This window comes from Vicugna pacos, chromosome 2 (assembly GCF_048564905.1).
Source record: "Vicugna pacos chromosome 2, VicPac4, whole genome shotgun sequence".
Lineage (NCBI taxonomy): Eukaryota > Metazoa > Chordata > Mammalia > Artiodactyla > Camelidae > Vicugna > Vicugna pacos.
Genome location: NC_132988.1, coordinates 13,853,217 through 13,876,402, shown reverse-complemented (window position 1 = coordinate 13,876,402; position 23,186 = coordinate 13,853,217). Strand labels below are relative to the sequence as shown.

General features: G+C 40.9%; 2 protein-coding genes across 11 annotated transcripts in view; one reads left to right on the top strand and one right to left on the bottom strand.

Moving 5' to 3' along the window:
- Positions 1–23,186, bottom strand: part of SH3D19 (SH3 domain containing 19) — a 163,578-nt gene that overhangs the window by 110,339 nt on the left and 30,053 nt on the right. The gene's annotated exons all lie outside the window — the stretch shown is intronic.
- PRSS48 (serine protease 48) lies at positions 1,759–22,240 on the top strand. Its single transcript, XM_072972411.1, has 5 exons — positions 1,759–1,810; positions 16,787–16,949; positions 18,780–19,042; positions 19,747–19,916; positions 21,968–22,240. Exons 1-5 carry the CDS (start codon positions 1,759–1,761, stop codon positions 22,238–22,240), a joined length of 921 nt encoding a protein of 306 aa, XP_072828512.1.

The following is a 23,186-nucleotide window of genomic DNA, read 5'->3' as shown; positions in this document are numbered from 1 at the left end:
ACCAGACAAAAGTGAGATGGGGTCTCATAGAGGCGGCAAGACAAGCCAGTCTCCTTCATCAGGACATAAAATGTCAATAAAATGTCAAGACAGTCCAAAGGGCATCCAGAGAATGTAGACCCCACCGAAGCACAGATGGAAAGAGTGGTATTTAAGAGAGAAAAGAGGTATTTTCTGTAAATTCTTTTATTTCAAGTTACATAACAAGAAATACAAATACTTCTTTTAAGTTAGTTTAGTTCTTCACAGAAATGACTTAATCATGATTTTAAATGATGGTATCACCATTTAGTGAGAGATAATATAAAAAGCAAGAAATGTTGCTGAGTCCTCTATAAAACCACTTATTATGTTACGTAATGTGCTTTTAACAGTATTGTAACAAACTCATTGAATTAACTGCCAAGGGGAAAAAAGTTCTCTCCTGACAAAAGCATATGGTTCTTATGATCAGAAGACGTGAGCTATGTATGCAGCTCATCTTCCTTCCTTTTTTCTTTTTTGGTGTTGTGGTCTCTTGAAAGCTTTAAGTTAAATTAATTCTTGATTTGAATAATTATAATAATCCCATTCTCGATTTCTGGGTATATAATCTCCCCTTTATTTCTACAGGCCTTCTAATCCTGTTCATTTTTATTGTACCCATGATGTCCGCCTGTGCCAAACAACAGGCATGGAACATTAAAGAGTCTCCAGAACTATTTCATCACTGCCATGTTTTTTAAAATAGCAACAACGTTTGCTCAGCATTTAGGTTATGTGCCTCATCTAAGTTAAAAAGTTCTCAAAGCTAGTCTGTAGGGGTGCCAGGAATGAGGCTCCACATCTTGGACCAGCACCTAGGGCTCCACATTCGGCTTTCAGAGCCACCCAGCCCTCCTGTTTTAAGGACCACAATACCAATTACAAATCAACACCTCTGCAGGGAGTTCCTTCCTCCCTCTGCCTCTCTCAGGCTAGACTGTCAACTCCTCGGAGGAAGGCACCCCTCTCGCCTCATGATTCATGCTCCTTTATAGATCTTGCTCCACGTTTAGCACAATAGCTTGTACACAATAATGATCCAGTAAGTATGTGCTGACTTAGGAAGGCAAAGAACAAATTTTAACAGGTGGAGATTAAAGCAAAAAAGAGAAAGCGAGAAAGCAGAACATATTGGTCAGCTAACTAGCTGGCTTCTTTCCTCTTTTTTATCTTGTCAGTCCTGTAGCTGTTCTAGAGGCCAAGGACTTGGGGCAGCCCTCTGCACGGCCCTTGGGGATCCAAGCTTAGGGACCTGCCCCGACTGGTTCACCCACGGCCAGTGAAGAAGTAGACAGGAGCAACTAGAATAGGCCCCTGAGATGTGGCAGATAGGGCAGAGGGAGGTTCTAGGAGCCTGCCCCCACCCGACGCCAGGGTCACAGTGCACTGAGAGAGCCCTGCTCCTTCCAGGGCCCACCCCCAACCGCGCCTCTTCCCCACCCCCCTGCCCCGCTCCTCCCCCCTCCACCCCCCAGCAGGAACCCCAGGCACCGTGCTCTGCCTGGGCAGCAGGGGGCGCCTCAGGCCCTAGCTCCTCCCCCTGGGTCCTGCAGCTGCACCCTTCGGTATCGGGTCTGGCCAGGGTGAGGACCAGAGGAAAGGAGGGGGTGGAGCTGAGGAATCCATCTAGAAGGAGACGCTGTCCCGCCCCTCTTCTCAGGCTGCTCTCCAGCCAGCCTTTCCCTGAAAGCCTGAGTCCAGAGAGCAGGAGGTGCTGACTCTGAGGACAGAACCATGGGCCCTGCTGGCTGTGTCTTCCTGCTGCCCATTCTGTTGGGGATCTCAGGTGAGCTCTTGGAGCTCAGGAGCCCCGGGGGCGCTGCATAGGGCCGGGGGGGGCCGCCTTGGAATAAGAACCGTCGTGGTATCCCCCACAATCTCCCTTTCCTCTCCCTAGACACAGATGAGGAGGAACCAGAGAACCTCGTGAGTCAAGTAAGGCGCCCCATCCAGGGCCAGCATCCCTGGGTGGACCAAGGGAAGGGAACTGGAGCCAAGGAGGAGAGCTGAGAGGACACCTGTGCAGGAAGTGGCCAGGGAGGGGGCAGGGGGCAGGGCGCAGGTCTCTGGGGCAGGTCTCCCACGCCTTTCTCCTCTTTGCTGGCAGTCTGTGGGCGGTCCACGGTCTTACCTGGCATTGCCTCAGGCATGGAGGCCAACGTGGGGCAGTGGCCCTGGCAGGTCAGCATCTGCAAGGGCTCGTTTCACATCTGTGCGGCCAGCCTCATCTCACAGCGGTGGGTGTTGACCGCCGCAAGCTGCTTCCGGTGAGTGCTGGCCTTGCTTGGGGGAGACCCATCATGGGCATCAGGTGACCTGAGCCCCTAGGCTAAGGTCAAAGAGTTTATCTTGCAGTGCCAGATAAGTATGCTGTGACTTAGAAGTGGGTCCAAGCGGAGAGGGTATAGCTCAAGCTCTAGAATGCATGCTTAGCATACACAAGGTCCTGGGTTCAATCCCTAGTACCTCCCCTAAAAACAAACAAACAAACAAACAAACAAACCTAACCACCTCCCTCCCAAAACAAAATGAAACAAAACAACAACAAAAAAAGAAGAGGGTCCAAATGTTTCCTGCCTGATTCTCAGTTCAACTACTTTTAAGACTTCAGGTAGCTTCATATTTGACAGTCATCTTGACTGAAATGAGTGCCTAAAAGAAGTCTCTATGCAAGGAGACATTCCTCAGGGAGGGCCGCTCCCTTTACAGCATGCCCACATCTTCGTATCACTCCAGATACACAGTCCTGAGCCCTCTTCCCTTTCCCAGGGTGGCCTCATCCATTCTCATGATTTAAAACATCATATATATACTGATAACGTCCACGTTTACATCACTAGTCCCAAACTCTAGTTCTGATGCATTTCCATTTGGATGTTTCACTGGTATCTCAAAGATAATGTGATCAAAAGAGAACTACAATTTTACCACCACCAATATCCCCAAGCCTAATTCTCTTCCTCTCTTCCCATCTCACTCAATAACATAGCCAGTTGCTCAAGCCAGAAATATGAAGCCTCACTTTCTCTCACCATCCATATGCACTGCACACACCAATTCTTTGGTTTTACTTCCAAAATATATATTGACTCTAGCATAACTGTCCTGGACCACTGCAATACCTTCACACACACAACAAAGTCAGAGGTAAGATCATGTCATTCCTTCCTTCAAATCCTCCAGTTGCTGCTGAAGCACCTAGAATAAAACCTGTAAGTCACAAGCTGACAAATATCTGCTCATTTTTCCAACATCATGCCATTCTACTCCAGGTTTATTTAACTCCTAGAAAGCTCTTTCTTATCCTCAGTGCCTTTGCATATGCTATTCCTTCTGCAATGCTTTTCCTTATAGCTCTTCTCACAGCTGACTCCTACCTTGTGGGACTCAGTTGAAAAGTTACCTCTTCAACGAAACTTTCCCTGATCACCAATTTATAGGTTCTCCTCCAATCTTTTACTCTCTACTTTAAAATCCTGTTTGTTTTCTTCATAAAATTCATCACAATTTAAAACTTTTTACTTGTTGACTTGTGTGTTGTCTCTCCCTTCCTCCCTCTCTGTCTGTCTGTCACACTCTCTCTCTCTCTCACACACACACACACACACACACACACACACACACACTTGGTTCTTAAGACCAGACACCCTATGAGGGCCAGATCATGTCTGAGTCTCATTTATATTGTCAGGAGATGCTCAGGACTTACAAGAGGAACAAGTGCTTAGGAAGAGCTAGAGGAGAAATGCCTCCACCAGAACCATGGGCTCCGCTGTGACACTCCATGGCAGAGCCACAAGAAACCCATGGTACCTGTTCTGCTCCTCTTCTTCTCAGGTCCAAGGATACCAGAAAATACAATGTGTTGGTGGGGCCGCTCCAGATCTTTGGTCACCAAGCCTCCAAAACAACGATGATCCCAATAATCATCCAGGATTATTCCCTACCCTGACTTCCCGGGAAGCACATGGAGTACAATCACTGTGGTGGAACTGGCCCCTCCAGTTTCTTTCAGCCCTGTTGTCTTGCCCATCTGCCTCCCATCATCTGCTGTCCAGCTGAAGAACTCGTGCTGGGTGACTGGACGGGGCAATGCTGGGGTATCCCACTGTGAGGATAAGTAGATTTTCTGAGCTTCCTCTACTGACATTCCCACCCTCTACTCTCCATCCCACCCCAAGCACCAGACGTGGTTCTCCTTGACCCTGCAGCCTCCCTTTGCCTCCTTCATATTTCTGCTATGATCTTTGCTTATTTATATCTGCTTTTGCTCTTATTTTGCAATACTACTAAGACCTTAAAAGTGAAAAGGACAGCTTAATGCACTGAGAGAGAGGCGAGTTCTCAGTCCTCCCTCCACACTGGGATAGAGCATGTGAGTAGGTGAACAGAAGCAGATGTGTAGACGGATCCAGGAAAGAGACCGCTCAGCAGGTCCTGAGTCAGACTAGGAGAATAGGGCTTCTTGTATCAACAGACTTGACTCTTTTCAGTATATCAGATCCAACTTTTTATGTTCTATGGCACACAAAAATATGTTCCAAAGCCAAACAACTTAACCCTGTATCTTTCATTATTTAGATTTTCCTGAGTCAAAAGATTCTTCTGTTATTTGTGGTTTCTGAGCAGGAGCAACTGCCCTCAGTCTTGTTCAGACTCAGGGAACTCAGCCTTTAGACTATTTGCCAAACTAGAAATAAGAATGCTGTCTATCATGGGAGCAGAATATCTGAAATTAGAGCTATCCCTGAAAAACAAAGGCATGAAATCTGTATCTGTAGCTGAAAATGGCTTCCTAATTTTTAAAGACAGCTTTGATTCTTTTTGACCTTACCGCTATGAAACCATCTTATACCCTGAAGGAGCTAAAAGTGCCCCTCCTTGATCTCCAGACATACAGTAAATATTATCAGAAAGAAAGCTTGCTGCATGGAGTCAAACCCATCAGTGAAGCCATGATCTGCTCCAGGCTCCCAGTGGGGCAGATGGATCGGTGTATAGTAAGAATCCATCCTATAGGCACTTTTCAGAGCCCTTCCCTTCTCCAGTGTGCTTCCTCCAGGTCTCACAGCTTCAGAGAACCCAGGAGTGGTCCTAACTCCACAGTTCTTGCCTAAACTATTGGAGTCTTTCCCTTTGCCCCATGCATGGTCCAGCCATCTTTCCTCTCTCCCCCAGGGCAGGAGAGGAGATCTCCTGATGTGTAAAGTGGAGGATTTCTGCGTCCTTGCAGGTGTGGCGAGTTGGGGATCATACTGCATCAGGACCAATGAGCCTGGAGTGTATACAAACATCAGTTTCTACAAATCCTGGATTGAGAAGTCAGCCATCTCACATTCTGACCTTTCTGCTACCCCCCGTCCGGACTTCTCCGGGCTCGTCCCTGTTATGCTTCTGCCTCTCATTTTCCTGGGGCTGTGCTAACTGGCTAAGGTCAGTGTGGCCAGGGTGACGTGGCAACTGAGAATGAGGGAAATTCTAGAAGCTGAGGATTTTGAAGAGAGATTGTGACAATTCAGCAAGACAGATGCAGCTCAGCTACCTCTAGGCACAGCCTCCAGGAGCCGAATCTGCTTGTTGCCTTTTCTCCTGCAGGTCAACGTGGAGAGTAAGGTCCCTGGTGTGAATAAAGTTTGGTTGATTCTAACTTATTTCTCATATTCATTCTTTTGATGAAACGGGAGTCAGGACTTGGGGAAATACAGAAGCAAAGAACTTCAGGCTTGAAAGGTATCTGGAAATCACCTGACCCAATCAACCCCTCACATTCTAAAGAAGCAGCAGCTAGGGTCCAGAGAGAGAGTCATTAGTTTGCCTTTGACTGAATTCAAGACGAAAACCATCCAATCTGGGACTAGACTAGGTTCTGAAGAAAACGCAGGGACTCAGCAGATTAGAAGGTTTTAGTTGAAGCACATCAGACAAGAGGAGCCTAGAGCAGTGTGTTAGTTATCTACTGCTGTATAACAAATCATCCCAAAACTTAACAGCTGAAAACAACAGACACACACTCTTGCTCAGTGTCTGTGGGTCAGTAATTAGGGAGGGCTTAGCCAGGCAGTTCCGGCCCAGGGTCTTTCAAGAAGCTGCTGCTGTGAACCACAGTCATCTTAAAGCTCAACGAGAAAAGGATCTGCTTCAAGCTCACTCACACAGGCCTCTCTGCAGGGCTGCCTCAGGGCAGCTGGCTTCACCCAGAGTGAGTGGTTCACGATAAAGTGAGAGAGAACACCCCAAATGGAAACTATAGTCTTTTTATAACCAGATTAATCTTAAACAGACATCTCATTCCTTCTGCTGTATTCTGTTCTTTAGAAGTAAGCTGACAGGCTGTGAATATCAGAAGGCAAGAATCACTGGGGACATCCTAAAGGCTGCCTTCTATAAGTGGAATATGGGAAGGGTCTGGATTGAGGAGCTGGGAGGCTAAAACTGACTGTGTTTAGCAGTCATGGATTAAGCAGAGGCATGGGGGAGTTAAAGCAGAGGTATTGGGGGAGAAAACCTTCTGAGTCTCCTGTTCACCCCACCCACTGAGAGCACTTCATGGTTGTGCTCATAGGTGTACTGGGGTTAGGGAAGGTGTTTATCAGAGAGATTTCCAATTTGCAATATCCTGTGACCAGAGAGGAATCTAGGAACATGTCTCATATGCGTGGCTGATTTATCCTATCCTTTTTCTGAGCCTGTGGTATATAAAGAGCAGTTAAGCACACGGGATCCGACACTGGCCAGCACTGAGTTAATTTATGGATTTCATAAGATACTGATTAAAATTATGCAAGATGCTCTGTATTGCTTGACAAATAACAGTGAAAAATGATTAGAAGGAGTTTTGGCAAGAAGGTGGAATGAACAACAACAAATTGAGTATCTTTTGCTCAAATTTCATTAAATACCAATAAAATCATTATTTGAAAATGAAATTTTTCATTAATAACTGCAAAGATAAAATAATTACATAAAAATAAGTAAATTAAATCTGGACCATTAAAAAGCTTTCCATACATATGAAGAAAATAGTAATAAGAACTTTGAAAAAAATTAATTCCCCAAATGCAAAAATTATACAAAGTATAAGCAGGATTCAAAGAACGATTACAATTTATTCTCAAAGGAATAAGGTTCATGTTAACAAGGTCTCCTGAGAATTTTTTTTTAGATGACAACACTACAGAATTGCAAGCAAAAAAGAAAAGATAAACCCATTAAACATGTGAGATGCTAAGTAAGTGCAAAATGATAAAAGAATATGAACAAAGAAGATGGATCTAGATACCAAAGCCAAGAAATCCAACAAAGAGACAAAAGCAGGTTTTAGAATCATAAAATAAAATAGTTGGAAGGTACCTTACAAGTTATTTGATATACTCTCAGCTCAAGACATAAGTTTGCTTGTTTCACAGACTTGATGGATGATCTTATACTTCTTAATATAGCAGCCCTGGAAAACTAACCAACCAATTAACTAACTAACTTTTGGTACTGGGGGAATGGGAACTAATTCCACTACACAGCACTGTCCCACAATTTGCCCACCAGAATCCTCTAAAACTGAAACTTAACAAGTAAAACATATACATAAAGGGTCAGATGGAATGAGATCACTTTCTGTAGAAAGGACCCCCAAAATGTCAGCAGATACATGCCTTATGTGTTTTAGAAATAAACTAAACTCAGGGGGAAGCTATAGCTCAAGTGATAGAGCACATGCTTAGCATGCATGAGGTCCTGGGTTCAATCCCCAGTACCTCTTCTAAAATAAATAAATAAATGAACCTAATTACCTCCCTCCCCCACCAAAAAAAAAAAAAAAAGAATTAAAATAAATAAATTTTAAAAAAAAGCTAACCTTGAAGCTTTGGGTATAATCTCAAAGCAGCATACCAGGAATGATATCATAACTGGGAAAGCTTCAATATAATCAACAGCATTTGGCACTAATTGAAGAAAATCAGTATTAGGAAGGGGAATGGTTCGCATGGAACCTAAGAAAGCAAAAGCCAGATAACTCTGTGTTCATCAGACCCTAGGCCCTGAAGGGAGAGACTCTGAGTCTGGTGAATGTAAGTTTGGATTTATTTAGAAAAACATGTTCTGTTATGGAGGAGTGCTCTTTCACTCAGTCTTTGCAAAGAAGTGATAGTTCATCCTAGTGAGTGAAATGCTTATGGTATCAAGCCTCTTCCACTCATTCTGATCCCAAGACTCTTCAAACCACCCCCCTACCCACCCACATACTAATTTGGTCTCCCTACTCAATATCAAGATGTGCCCTGGTTGGGAAAAATGAAAATTCCAAATGACAAAAATGAAGAGTCCTTACTGCAAATGAACATTCTCATTCATACACAAGTTCTTAAGTTTCAGTGAGTAAGTCTCTTGACTTTGATCTTTTCTAGGTGTTCTAACAAGAATTTCAGAAGCTAAAAAGCTAAGAGTCCAGAGCCTAGAGTGAGATAACTTGAGCCAAATTAACAGGCCTGCCTAAGTGGATTCTTTGGGTGCCATGATATCTTTATCTCACTTCTAACTAGGGCAGGAATTTGTATTTACTTTATGCCTTCTCTATATCAGTTACTATTCTGGTCACTTTAAAAATTATCCTATTTCGCCCTAACAACTCAAGAAGGTACTATTTATCCTACTTTTACAATTAAAACACACACACACACACACACACAACTGAGGATCAGAGAGCTTAAGTAACTTGCCTAAGATCACACTGCTAATATTAAACAGATTTATCCAGGATTGCCTGACTCAAAAGATTTCTCTCTTTCCACTACACCAAATTACCCCCACTTACTGTTAGAAAGTGCTAATAAAGGTCTTCCTTATAAAATGCCAAAATCACATCTGCCCCTTGGTTCTAGTTATTTGTACCTCTTATAGTTCAATTTCCATTTGTAATTATTTGGGTGCACACAGCTTTACTTCTTCTGAATAGGTAAGACCAGCCTTGAAAAGAGAAATTGCTGTCCTAGACATCTTCATGATCTTCTAATAGCACCTGTTTTGGTGTCTTGCAAACAGAAAGTATCAAATCTTATTTTCTGAATAACAAAATGAGAGCAATAGACTATAGAAAGCCAGGCTGTCAAAACTGAAAGCAAGAATTCATTTAGTATGAGCACAAGTGAATACACATAAAAACATTTTATTTTACTGATCAAAAGAACAGGACCAACTCTTACAAAGGGGGACTAGTTAAAGGGCAGTTGGACCCCAGGCAAGTACGACGGAGCTCAGGGCAGGATCACTCCCTGTGGAGAAGGTGAGTGTGGACAAGGGAAACTATAGATTGGCCAGTAAGGCAAAGAGCGGGAAGAGGAAGGCGGTCTCTGAAAGGCTGTTCAGGCCTCGGCCTTGCATAATAGATGGCAAGTATACAGACTAGTTCCGGGACATACTGGTTAGTGGAACTAAAGCTGAACTAAAAATTTCTTGTCCAAGTTCAAGAACTAAGACTAGACTGGATCTTTTAATGGAGGCATAGGCAATCGACACTGCTGCAAGGTGACAGAAAAGGCAAAGGCCAGGGACTGCTGCATATGTGCTGGAGAAATCAATTATTCTTTAGGAGACTGTTATTCATTTTCCAACATAACAGATTGATCTGATGGACTGAATTGGAAAAGAAACAATGGAATCCATTTGCTCTTCCTGGAACTACAGAGAAAAAGCTACAAAACTTGCATATCTACTGTTGTCCCTGTTTTAATCTCAGGGTGCTCAAGAGAAGATTGCATTCCTAAAGTGGAATCCTTACTCTACAGCAGCGTTCTTAACCAAAGGTGATTCTGCTGCTCAGGGGACATTTGGCAATGTTTGGAAACATTTTTCACTGTCACAATTAGGTGTGGGTGGTACTCCTGCCATCTATTAGGTTAAGGCCAGAGATGCTGCTTAACATCCCACAATGCACAGGACAGCCCCCACAGGAAAGAATCATCTGGCTCAAAACATCAATAGTGCCAAAGATGCCAAATCCTGGTCAACAGGCACCACCAACGTCAATCTAAGCTATCACCAAGATGACCTATTTGCCCAGAATTAAGTTGATACTTAAAACTGGGATATTCAACAGAAACAAAAATAAAACAGCAGCTACTATTTATCATTGTGTGCTGAAAAGCCCGAACCTAAGCTAAGTACTTGCCCTCTATCTCATATAATTCTTAGAGAAATTTTGTGGGGTATTATTATTCCCATTTTGCTGAGATGAAAAGGTTGTAACTAGGCAACAGCCACATGGCATGTAATAAAGCTCTTACCAACACCACGACATTGCCACTTTCCAAACCAATAGTTACTGCATACAGTACAGGTATTTAAAGATTAAACTTTAATGATAACAGGGTAATGATCTGGGAACAGAGAATCTAGTGCCTAGAGACAGAGCATGATGAGAGAAACAGAAAGCCGTTAAGAGCTGTCTTCAGGAAAGTCTCTAGAGTGGACATTAAGCACCTACTCTTTTTTTTTTTTTTGAAGTGTTTTTTATTTATTTTTTTAAACTTATTTTATTTAACTTTTTTATTGAGTTAGTCAGTTTACAATGTTGTGTCAAATTCCAGTGTAGAGCACAATTTTTCAGTTATACATGAACATATATATATTCTTTGTCACTTTTTTTTTTTTTTCGCTGTGAGCTGCCACAAGATCTTATAAAGCACCTACTCTCTTGCTTTCAACTCCTTGGTACTTCCTTATCTTAGAAGAAGCAAGGAAGCATGAAAATGGCAGAACCAACATGTTTCCTGATTGCTAAACCAAAAACAAGAAAATATTTGTAGAGGGATAATGGAAGCAATAGACAAAGATAAATAAATACAGATAAACAGATAAGCAATTCATAATTCAATGTTACATCTGTAAAGAATCTTCCAGATCATCAGCTGATTCCAGTGCCTTCACAGAACAGTAGATGAACACAGGCCACATGGGAAAGGTGATTTATTTAAGGTCATGTAGTCATCCGCATAAAAATGAAAGAATTGCTGTGGAATGAAAACCGGAGTACGTTTCTCCAATATGATACAAGTGATTAGCTTAGATTTAGAGAGGACTCGTAGATTCCAACTCTCTCTTTAAAAATGGACATTTTCTTACATAGCTCAATATCATTATTACACTTATCAAGATAAACAATAATTTCTTCATACTATCTAATATCCAGTTCCTTGATATCAATACATCTATGTCCTTTATTGTATCAAAATGTCTTCTTAGAAATGGCCATCATTCAAAAGTCCACAAATGACAAATGCTGGAGAGGCTGTGGAGAAAGGGGAACCCTCCTACACTGCTGGTGGGAATGCAGGTTGGTACAGCCACTGTGGAAAACAGTATGGAGATTCCTCAAAAGACTAGGATTAGACTTAACATATGACCCAGGAATCCCGCTCCTGGGCATATATTCAGAAGGAACCCTACTTCAAAATGACACCTTCACCCCAGTGTTCATAGCAGCACTATTTACAATAGCTAAGACATGGAGACACCCTAAATGTCCATCAACAGATGACTGGATAAAGAAGCTGTGGTATAGTTATACAATGGAATATTATTCAGCCATAAAAATGACAACATAATGCCATTTGCAGCAACATGGATGTCCCTGGAGAATGCCTTTCTAAGTGAAGTAAGCCAGAAAAGAGAAAGAAAAATACCATATGAGATTGCTCATATGTGGAATCTAAAAAAACAAAAACAAAAAAAGAACATAAATACAAAACAGAAACAGACTCATAGACATAGAATACAAACTTGTGGTTGCCAAGGGGGAGGGGGGTGGGAAGGGACAGACTGGGATTTCAAAACGTAGATTAGATAAACAAGATTATACTGTATAGCACAGGGAAATATATACAAGATCTTGTGGTAGCTCACAGCGAAAAAAAAAATGTGACAATGAATATATATGTATGTTCATGTATAACTGAAAAATTGTGCTCTACACTGGAATTTGACACAAAATTGTAAAATGACTATAACTCAATAAAAAATGTTAAAAAAATTTCTAAAATTTTTTTTAAATAAATAATAAAAATTTGCATAAGCAAAAAAAAAAAGTCTTCTTAGAGTTAATTTGTTAAATCAGGATCCAAACAGGGGCCACACACACTTGTGTCTCTTAAGTGTCTTTTCACCTAGAGGATTTTCCCTCCTTTTGTACCTTCATACCATTGACTTATTATAGAAACCAGGTTAGTTGTTTTATAATATGTCTCACATTCTGGATTTGACTGTTAACTTCTGTGTCTTGTCATTTAACTTATTCCTTTATCCTCTGTATTTACTGTAAGTGGAAGGAGCTTTAGAGATTCCAGTTTCACTTTTTTGGACAAGAATTCTTCACTGGATATTCCTTCCTATTATGTCACATCAGGCTCATGTCTGCCTTATCCCACTTTTCATAATGCTAGGATTGAACAGAGGGTTCAAATGGTGACAGCCTGAGCACTCCATCGACCTTTCAACTAAAACTTTCAACTACTGATAATCATTCCCTGAATCAGTTATCTCAGGAGGAGCTGTATGTATTGCTTTCAAATTCTATCACTCCAACCAATAATTTATTAGCTGAAATTCTTCCCTTATCTACTAAATCCATTTTGTTACTCTGAACTGCACTTTGGACAGGACAAGCAAGATAACTTTAATTCCTTCCTTTTACTTCCAATTTTCACTGTAAGGAGCTCGTCTCTTAGTTACTTTCAATAAAGTTTATTTCCAACTAAATTGGAGCCAAAATCAAAAATATATTTTTATAAAACATTTAAACAAAAAGGAAAAGAAATTCTGTGAATAACTCAACAAACATGTAAACACTGTTCAGTGACTTCAGATTTGTCCAGGGATATAAAAGTCCAAAGGCCTAGGACAATCACAGGACCCTCAGAGGGAGAGGAGTGTCAGGTCAAATTTTTGTTCCTTTGATAAATCAACATAAAGACCTGTTCAGAGCTTTAGTATCTCTGTAAAATGACGACTTTTATTCCAAACATGACTTGAAGGCAAATCTCAAACTGAGGTCTGACTTTTTTAATAGCTATACTGAAGTAAACTGACTAAACAGTTAAAATTGCCTATAAATACAATAAATTAATTGGAATACCAAGTGTGATGTGAATAAGAAACACCAACTGTGATATGAAAAAGAAATACCAATTATGATATGAATAAGGAATCTTTTCTTCAATTAAATGAACAGGACAAAATTGCAGGCTGCAATATTAATTTCAGAAAAAAAATTAAGGTGGAAAGTACTAAGAGCATCATTATATACTGATAAAAAGCACAGTGAGTGATAGGCACATAACCAGAATGAATGTATAAACCATACACACACAAAAATGCCATGCATAAAACAAGAACCATTAAAAATGTACGGGGGAGCAAACATAACTGTAATAGTAGTAGATTTTCGCCCCTGTCAAGCCGTCACAAATGAAGACAGCTAGATCTAAAAAACAAAAATTAGGTAAAAATTCGTAGTTGTGGCAGTCAGGAAACAAGCAGCTGAAGAATTATTTTTTCTCAAGTGTTCACTGCTAAAATCTGAAAAAAGGTATTGCAAGAGGCAAACATCTTACTCTACTGAGATGCAGCCAATCTGGCATCTACCCCACCACAACAGTCCCTGCTGCTTAGCTGGCCATATTTCTGCATCCTCATGATGCGTAAGGGCACTTAACTGCAGACCTTAGTCCACAACTATGAACCTATGGCCTGGTAATAAAAGGTAATCTGTTCAAAGTCTTGGGAATTTGAACTGAAAATAAGGACAAACTTGTGTAGTTTATAGTGGGATAGAATGAACAGGCGTGGAACGTGGTTGAAACACACCAACGGCAGAGGACCAGAGTGGGGATCCAGAACTCCTGCTCTGCGCTGTCAAGCTGTCATGGATCCAGAGCCCCCTTCCAGCTCCAGTCTCTGCTCTGGTCTCCAGGTCTGTCCTACGATAGCCCCAGATGTCCTTGTTACCCTGTTCTCCTTACTGTCCCTCAGATACCTGTATTGGTTTGCTAGGGCTGCCATAACAAAGTCTCATAGACTAGGGGACTTAAAACAGAACTGTATTTTCTCCCAGTTCTAGAGGTGAGACGTCTGAGATCAAGGTGTCAGCATAGTTGATTTCTCCTGAGGGACGTGAGGGAAAGATCTGTCTAGATTTCCTTGGCTTGTAGATAGCCATCTTCTTCCTCTGTATGTGTCTGTGTCCAAACTTCCTCTTCTTGTAAGGACATCAGTCATACTGGATTAAGGCCCACCTAATGACCTTTTTACCTTAATTACCTCTGTAGAGATACTATCTCTAAATATGGTCACATTCTAAGGTAGTCGGGGTTAGGACTGCAACATACAAATTTGGGGTGGGGAGAGACATGTTGCAGCCCATAACAATATCTTTAAAATAATCCCTCTTTAAGCTAGTTTAAGGGAGTCTCTGTTGGAACTGAGTAACTTTAACCAAAACAGCTACAGGTTCTGGTCTTCTATTATTTTTAAAAATTATTCATGTGTTTCTTTCAAACTTCCCAAAATTTTAAGCTGCAAGAGAGCAACAACATGCTTTAACACTTCACTGAATTCTGCCTCCACAGACCTAGTACAGAAAACATAAAAGGCACAGAGAAGAATTCTGTGGCAGATGCTATGCTGCACCGCACAGACCCCTCTTCAGGACTGAAGCTTTCAGTTCCCTAGCAACCAGGGGCGTCTGCTGCTGACAGTTCAAAGCCAAGTCCAAATCCAAGAACTGCGGCCAAAGCCACCTCACCCAAAGCAATGCCTGCTCCATGGAGGGAACCTTCATCCGGTCATTCAGAAGTCCAAGGGCCTGGCCTTCTAGTCTCAGTTGAGGACATCTTCAAAGGGCCACCCCAGCTCAGAGCAACTCGTGGGATTGGCTGAGGCCTCTTCTGCAAATACGTTACATCAGCTCTCTCTCTGCCCTATCCTGCTTCCATCCTCCCTCAAGGGGTTGATCCTAAGACCACTCCCCAATAAACTTCTTGCACACAAATCTGTCATAGAGTCTATTTCCCAGAAAATCTGACTCGCAGTATATTCTATGGCTAAACATTGTAAATAAACACGAGAACAAAAAAAATTGGAAAAAATAAGCCAGGTTACTTTGCTCTTTCCCACTTCTTGCTTTTAAAAAATCTTGCCCTCTTCCGTTTCTCTGCTAGAGAAAGGGTTCTGTTCCTTTCAGTGCCCTCCAACCTGCCTTGGGGAGGCAGCTACTGTACCCACCCCTCCCCACCTCCTCTTGGCTCTGGAGGCAGAAGCTCCAGACACCCTGCTCTCCCTGGACAGCAGGGGGCACCTCAAGCCCCAGCTCCTCCCCCTGGGTCCTCAGCTGCACTTCTCAGGCTGGTCCCTTCAGTGCCTGGCGCAGGGTGAAGACCAAAGAAGAGGAGGGGGGTGAAGCCAAGGAATCCATCTAGGAGATCTAAGAGAAGCAGTCCCGCCCCTCTTCTCCAGCTGCTCCCCAGCAGGTCTCTCCCTGGGAGCCTGAGTCCAGAGAACTGGAAGTGCTGACTCTGAGGACAGGAAAATGGGCCCTGCCGGCTATCTCTTCCTGCTGCCCCTTCTGCTGGGTGAGCCCCTGAGGTGGGGGTGGGGGCAGGGGAGAAGGGAGAGGCATAGGTTTTTTGGCTCAAGAAGTTACCATGTAGAGTAATACAATGCTTCACCCACGGGATGTGACTTTTGAATACGACGCCCCGAGAGAGTCCTGAGACGACCCTCTATGCCAGGCCCCAAGTGTTCCAAGGCTCTTGGATATAGCAAGCAATAAACACAACAAAGATCCCTGCTCTTGTGGGGCTTATAATCAATGCACATATTAAATACACAAATTATAAGGCAGGTTGGAAAGTAATAAACACTGTGACAAGAATGGGGCATCTAGGTGCAGGGACAGTAGGTATTATTTTAAATAGGGTGGTCAAGGAAGGTTTCACTAAGAAGTTATTTGAGCAAAGACATGAAGGAGATGAGTAATTTAGGTAAGAGGACCTAGGAAAAGAGCATTTTAAGCAGAGGGAACTGGAAGTACAAACGCTGTTCAATGATTATAGGAATAAGTTTGTTCATTTATTTTTCTGGCTCACAATGACTTAAAGGCAGGGTAGGCTAGGAGTAGCAAAAAGATGACTGCTAGCAAAAAAGAAAGCTACACAAATACTGCAAAATGCTAGTTTAGTTAAAGAAAACTCAGCAAAAGTAAATAGCTTATAAACCTCAAAATCATGGGAAGGCATTAATGTATTTACAACCTCACACATTTGATATTCCTGATGGCAACCATGAATCATCAAGTAAAAGTTCAATTACATTCCATGTAAGTCACCAAAGAAGAAAGGTATTTATGTATTTATCAAGATTCCCACTAATGTGTAGATATTTATAAAAATTTGGCCTTTAATACCAATCTGAGAAATTTAAATAGGCAAAAAGCCTCTCTGTTCAGTGAGTCTAGATATAAGATGTGTTATTATATATTAATGATATGGTGTATTTGTCTTAGGGTCTTGTCTATCCTTTTCTCTCCAAAAGAAGTCTCTGCAGTCAGGTAAGTGGTCTCCACTTGGGCCCAAGACTGCTGGGTTTGAAACTGGAATAGAATGGAGTGGGGAAGCTAGGGAGGACTCAGGTTGTGGGCATAGATGGGAGTTTGGAGATGATGAGAAGACAAGGATTAGATTAGACTTCCGTATTTGTCTCTTTCCTCTTTCTCCAGTGTGTGGACGACCCGTGTACTCAAGCCGTGTTGTGGGTGGCCAGGACGCTGCTGCCAGGCGCTGGCCTTGGCAGGTCAGTGTGCAAATAGGTGGGACCCACATCTGTGGGGGTTCCCTCGTCAGTGACAGGTGGATACTGACAGCAGCACACTGCATAAGCACGTGAGTTTTGGCTGATGGCTAGCACACAGATACGTTCTCAATAAATATTTGAATGAATTCATGAATGAACCAACAGACAAATGAAACCTAGGTTACCTTGGACTAGGGACAGGGCACAGAGGAAGAAAAAAAATGACGAAGATAGTCATCATATTAGAAGCTTTTCTTACTTTTCACCAAATCACTTCCTAAAGTCAGGGAATTTTGTCTTAAGCTGTTTTGGGTCACAACCACAATCTGTGAGAGCAAGGTACCATGTGGTGAGCTGTCACAGAGCGGACCATGTCAACTTGATGTCTACAGCCAAACAGCTATTGAGGACACAAGAGACCCTCCCTGAGTCAAGTCTTGAGATGACACTGCAGCCCACCTTGATTATAGACTGGTCAGAAGCACCCAGATTCCTGAGCCACGGAAGCTGAAATGTTTGTTGCTTTACGCCTCTAAGCTTTGTGGTAACTTGTTATGCCACAATAGATAACATATATACAGAAATCAAAGTGACACGACTTTTCAATAACAAACTGAAAGTTCAAAGAAAATAGAGTAATAACTTCAAAATGCTGAGAGAATTCCAACTTAGAATTCTACCTGTATTTACAAACTATCAATAAAGTGTGGGATAGAAACAAGACATCTTCAAATATACAAAGCAGCAAAAAAATTTCCTCTCATGCACATTTTCTCAGGAAGCCACAGGAGAATGTGCTTCACCAAAACAAAGTGAGGGAAAACATGGGGTCCAGAAAAAATAGAATACAACATAGAAGAGAAACCCCAAGAAAATCGTAAAGAAAAATGCCAAGATTGGAGTTAGAGAGCAGTGGGCTGAAAAAAAAAAAAAGACAGTACTGATAGAATGCCTAACTGGTATCAACATGTTGAGAGATTTACACTCCGGCAGACAGTTTGGGGAACAAATGATTAGTTAGTGACAGGTACAAAGAAAACTAAAAAAACAAAGAAAGTAAGATCACATTATTAACTCCAGGAGAAAACAAAAAGTTTTACATGAAATCTAATTACAGTACCCAATATAACCCAGTAGTGAGTCATGTTTTCATAGTCACAAGAACATACACATTAAATACTGATCTAGCAAAAAGTTATACTAGGTTAGGAGGATGGTGAAAAGGAACTGGGGGCGGGGGGTTGTCAGCAACTGTTGGTTCAATCCTCACCTTCCACAGCAGGAATACAATATTCTAAAACTGAAAGAAAAAAAAAATAACGGCAATATATAAGGTTTCTTGAAAATACTAGGGAAATGCCAAAATAAAGAGCTAAGAGTTGAAAGCAACTGCCTTTGGATAGCATGGATTGAGGGCAGTAGGGCAGAGAACTTCTGTTATTTATTTTTTGTAAATCTTATTAAATTACTTGACATTTTAAATTATACACAGACACACATATAAAACTTTGGTGATTATATTTTGCTTTAATTTTTATTTAGAAATAAAGGTCTAGTGCTCAGAAATCAAAAGGGAAAATAAAACAATGACTATTCAGCATATAGTTGATGGCTGAACTTATGAAGAATGAGAGAGGTGAATAAGAGAAGCAGAGAAAAACTACAGGACAAAACTCTGGCCATAGACATATAAAAGGAGACCACAGGAACAGAGGACAACAAAAGAAAGAGTGGTCAGGGAGGGAAGGAAGGAGAAAGGAGACAAACCAACCCCATGCCAAGTTGGAAACAGCCTAGTTAATTTCAAGTCTGTTACACTCCTTTCTTGCCTGAAGGCTTAGTGCTACACATAGGCAGCTTGTTTTGACTCAGCACAAAAGCATGCTCCACTTTCTTTCTCTGCCTTCTCTTCCCCTTAGGAAATGGATTCCTTTCTTATATACTGTGTGGCTTGGATCAACTGAAATAGGCAGTTCAAATACAGGTGTGAGGCATCAAGTGTCCCGAATCATCCTCCATCCCAAATACCAGGGTACCACTGGAGACATCGCCTTGTTGAGGCTGCTCTCTAGAGTCACCTACAGTTCTTCCATCATGCCCATCTGCTTGCCCAATGTCAAACAGAAGTGGAAAGTTCCAGACTTCTGCTGGGTGACTGGATGGGGAAAACTGAAAAATGAAGGTGAGAATGGATGGAGAAAGGGGCTGTTTTATATATCGCCTTTGTATACCCACGCCAGAATAGTCACATTCTCGGCATCACATTACTATGGCAAATATTTTCAACAAAACCAAATCAATCTATTGATACTATCTATAAGTCTTCAAATAAAATGTTTATTTATATGTTTATTTACTCTTATATCCTGCCTAGAGTCTAGTATAGCTGCAAGAGCAGATACTCACAATTTAAACACAATCTATCCTCTCTGAAACAGATGTTAAGAAACCTTATTTAAAGTTTGGAAAGAGTCTAGTATTTTTTTTTTAATCTGTTTTTCAAGTGTTGTGTCAACCCTTTCCCAGGATGGAGTAAAGGTAAGCCAGGAAATGATCTGGGAGCAGAAAAATGGGAAAGGAAAAAGTTAGAATACTTCAAAATACACACATCTTAACCAAAATGTATCAGAATTTCTCTTTATTTAGAACATTAGGAAAGCCCCCATGTGGCACATTAGGAAAAACCCAAATAGAATTTGAACTACTCATTATTTTAGATTAACTGTTACCCCCGCCCCCCCAAAAAAAGACTCTTCCATTAGCCAACATGATTGGAAAGTGTATTCTGCTTTTGGACTCCCATTGAGAGATTTCAGTGTATCATGACTGAATGTTGTCCCTGCACCTTTAGGTTGCTTTTCCTTTCATTCCTATTTCTCTCTACAGATTCTGATTACGCTTCCACCCTTCAGGAAGCAAAAATACCCATCATTGAACGCCAGACTTGTGAAAAAATCTACAATCCAGTTGGTTTCTTATTGCCAGAAACAGAGCCGGTCATCCAGGAAAGCATGATTTGTGCTGGTGATCTTAAACAAAAAAAGGATGCTTGCCAGGTTAGGGTTTGCTCTTGAATTTTTTTTAACATGAGATCTTAATTTGGATCCAGTTTCTCCCATCTGTAACTAACAGTGAATTTGGAAATCAGGAGACAAGGGTTCTGACAATAATTCTTGTCTTAACCTGGGTAAGTCACTTAACCTTTATCAATGAATTTAACCTCTTCAACTATTGATCTAGAGTAATGCTTACCACTGGTGTTTGGGTTTTCACAATCTTGTATATTTCTGTAAATATATTAAGAGGTTAATGTAGAACTGCCAACCTTCTCATTGTTTCAAGTAAGAAACATTTCATTGTACACTTAAAAGATGCCATTCCATTGTCTCCTGATCATAACTGTCTGATGGAAAATCAGCCATCATTTGTGTCTTCTTCCACTGAGTGTGATGTGTTGTTTTGCTCTGGCTGCTTTCATTATATTATCCTTCATATTTGATTGTTACAAGTTTGACGGTAATGTGCTAGGCGTGATTTTCTTTGTCTTTATCCCACTTGGAATTCACCGAGTTTTTCTTTAATCTATTATTTTACCTTTCATCAAAACTTCGGAAATTTTCATTCACAATTTCTTCAAATGTTATTCTGCTTCATTTCTCTCTTTTCCTCTTCTTGTTGAAACAGGAAATTTATAAGTTACACCTTTTGGTATTTTCACACTGGGCCCTGATACCCTGTATTTTATTTTTAAAACCTTTTTCTGTTTTTCAAATTGGATACTTTAATTGATATTCACAATCATTGTTTCTTTCAACTGCAATCTACCTTTTACTGTTAAGTTCACCTAGTAAAATTTTTATTTCATGTATTTCACCTTTTAGTTCTAGGATGACCACTTGGGTTTTATTTCCTCCCCATCCTCCACATCTTTCTATTTCTCAGCCAAAACTTCCTATCTGTACTGTATATTCATTATTTAGAAATCACAATGAGACAACTTCACACCCACTAGGATGGCTATAATCAAGATAGGTAATAGTAAGACTTGACAAGGAATGTGGAGAAACTGGATCTTTATACACCTAGTGAGAATGTAAAATGGTGCAGCCACTTTGGAAACCTCAAAAGATTAAGTATAGAGATACAATTTGATCCAGGAATTCTACTCCTAAATACTCACCCAAGAGAAATGATAACATATATCTATATAAAAATTTGTACTTGAAAGTTCATTGCAGCATTATTCATAATAGCCAAAAAGTAAAAATAACCCAAATGTCCATCAATTGATGACTAAGTAAACAAAATACGGTATATCAATTAATGGAATATTATTCAGCCATAATAAGGAATGGAGTACTTATACATGTTATAATATGGATGAACCTTAAAAAGAGTATGCTAAGTGAAAGAAGCTAGACACAAAAAGTTATATATTACATGATTCCATTTATACATAATTTTGATAATATGCAAATCCACAGAGGCAGAAAGCAGATAACTGGCTGGCCTAGGGCTAGAAGGAATGGGAGGTAATGAGGGTGATGGCTAAAGGGTATGAGGTTTCTTTTGGGGGTGATAAAAATGGATTGTGGTGATGGCTGAACAACACTGAATATACTAAAAACCACTGAACTGTACACTTTAAATGGGTAAATTGTACAGTATGTGAATTACATCTCAATAAAGCTGTCACAAAAAGAAACAGCAAGATTGAATCATACCACCAACTACTATCACTTACTTTATATAAGAAAGGATTATTTTAACACTAAAAAAGGCAGTAAGAACCTAAGAATAGAAAAATAAGGACAGTTCATTCAACTGAATAAATTTAACTTAAGTGAAAAACTCTTCTTTCTTTTTAATCACAGACGAATATTTCAAAACTACTGATATATTTAGCTAAGGTCTCTGCTAATTTCAAAGTCTGTGATTCTAAATTTCCATGTCTCCTCCACCGCAGTGGGAAGTTCAGCTCCCTCCAGAGATTTATGGCTCCACAGCTCCACTGCCCCATTCTAGGGAACACTCCACCCCTTGTGACCACTCTCCTCTACCTGGTCTCTTTTCTCTATGTTAATGACCTTTGTTATCTTTTCCTTAGGGTGATTCTGGAGGGCCTCTGTCATGTCAGATTGATAATATATGGATCCAGATAGGACTGACAAGCTGGGGAGTGGGATGCAGTCAATCTTTTCCTGGAGTCTACACCAGTGTGATCTACTATCAACAATGGGTTAACACCGTTATCTCAAGAGCTGAGGTCTTGGCTGCCAACAATCTGGACTTACTTGACTTACTGTCCTCTATTGTACTGCTTTCTCTGGCTCTCCTGGGACCCTCCTATGCCTTTGGGCACATTTCCCTAGGAGAGTAGGCAGTATAGCTGAAACTCCTGGCCAAGTACAGAGCTAGAAAGGGAAGGCACTGAGAATATACCTCAGGGGCAGAGAACTCATAAGGAGGGTCACTGGGAACTCTGGATCACTTCAATAAAATAATTAGAAATAATTTCTTTTTGAGATTCTTGATTCTGGAAGTATGTTTTACTGCTTGGAATGTGAACAGCTGAGAAATAAGGATGCCACTTCAGTGCATGGCATTCTTTGTCCCTGACTATGCATCTTGCAAGGCAGGAAGGATGCTTTCTATGAATAAGCATTTATGGACACAAACTAAATGGCGACAGAAGCAGGCAAGAAAACAAGTATCTGTGAAGGCAAAAGGAAAGGTCCTCAAGAAAGTATATTAAGGGCTCACTTCATGTCCATGGGTTGCATTACGAGTTTCTTGCCAGGTCTGTGTTTTTGTACTTCCTCCACTATCTTATGCTTCTCCTCTGTGGCAAGGTGTCAAATAAGAAATCCATGTATGTAGTTCAGCTCTGTGTATTTCTGAAATTTTTACTTTTTGAAATATCAATGTGATACCACTAAAAATGGGTTAATGCAATAATCTCAAGAGCTGAGGTCTTGCGTTTCAATAATCTGGACCTACCCAGGTTGTTTAATGTCATTTCTATTATAAAGTACCTTAAATGTTTATAAGGAAAAGATTATATCCCTTGCTTAACTAGCATGCTCCTTTTTGTTAAATAATTACATGACCTATTCTATTTCCTCTTCTGCCTAGGCTTCCAGGTGTTCAGAGTTAAGCTCTATACTCGATTTCAGTCATTATCTTTATCCTATAACTATCTGGTATAATTCTACTCATACCCCTTTTTATTTCAATCATCCTTTCTCATTTGAATGAATTTAGTTTCGTTGCATCTGTGTCCTTTATGGTAAGTCGACCTTCAAAAACAATTTTTTGGATAAATA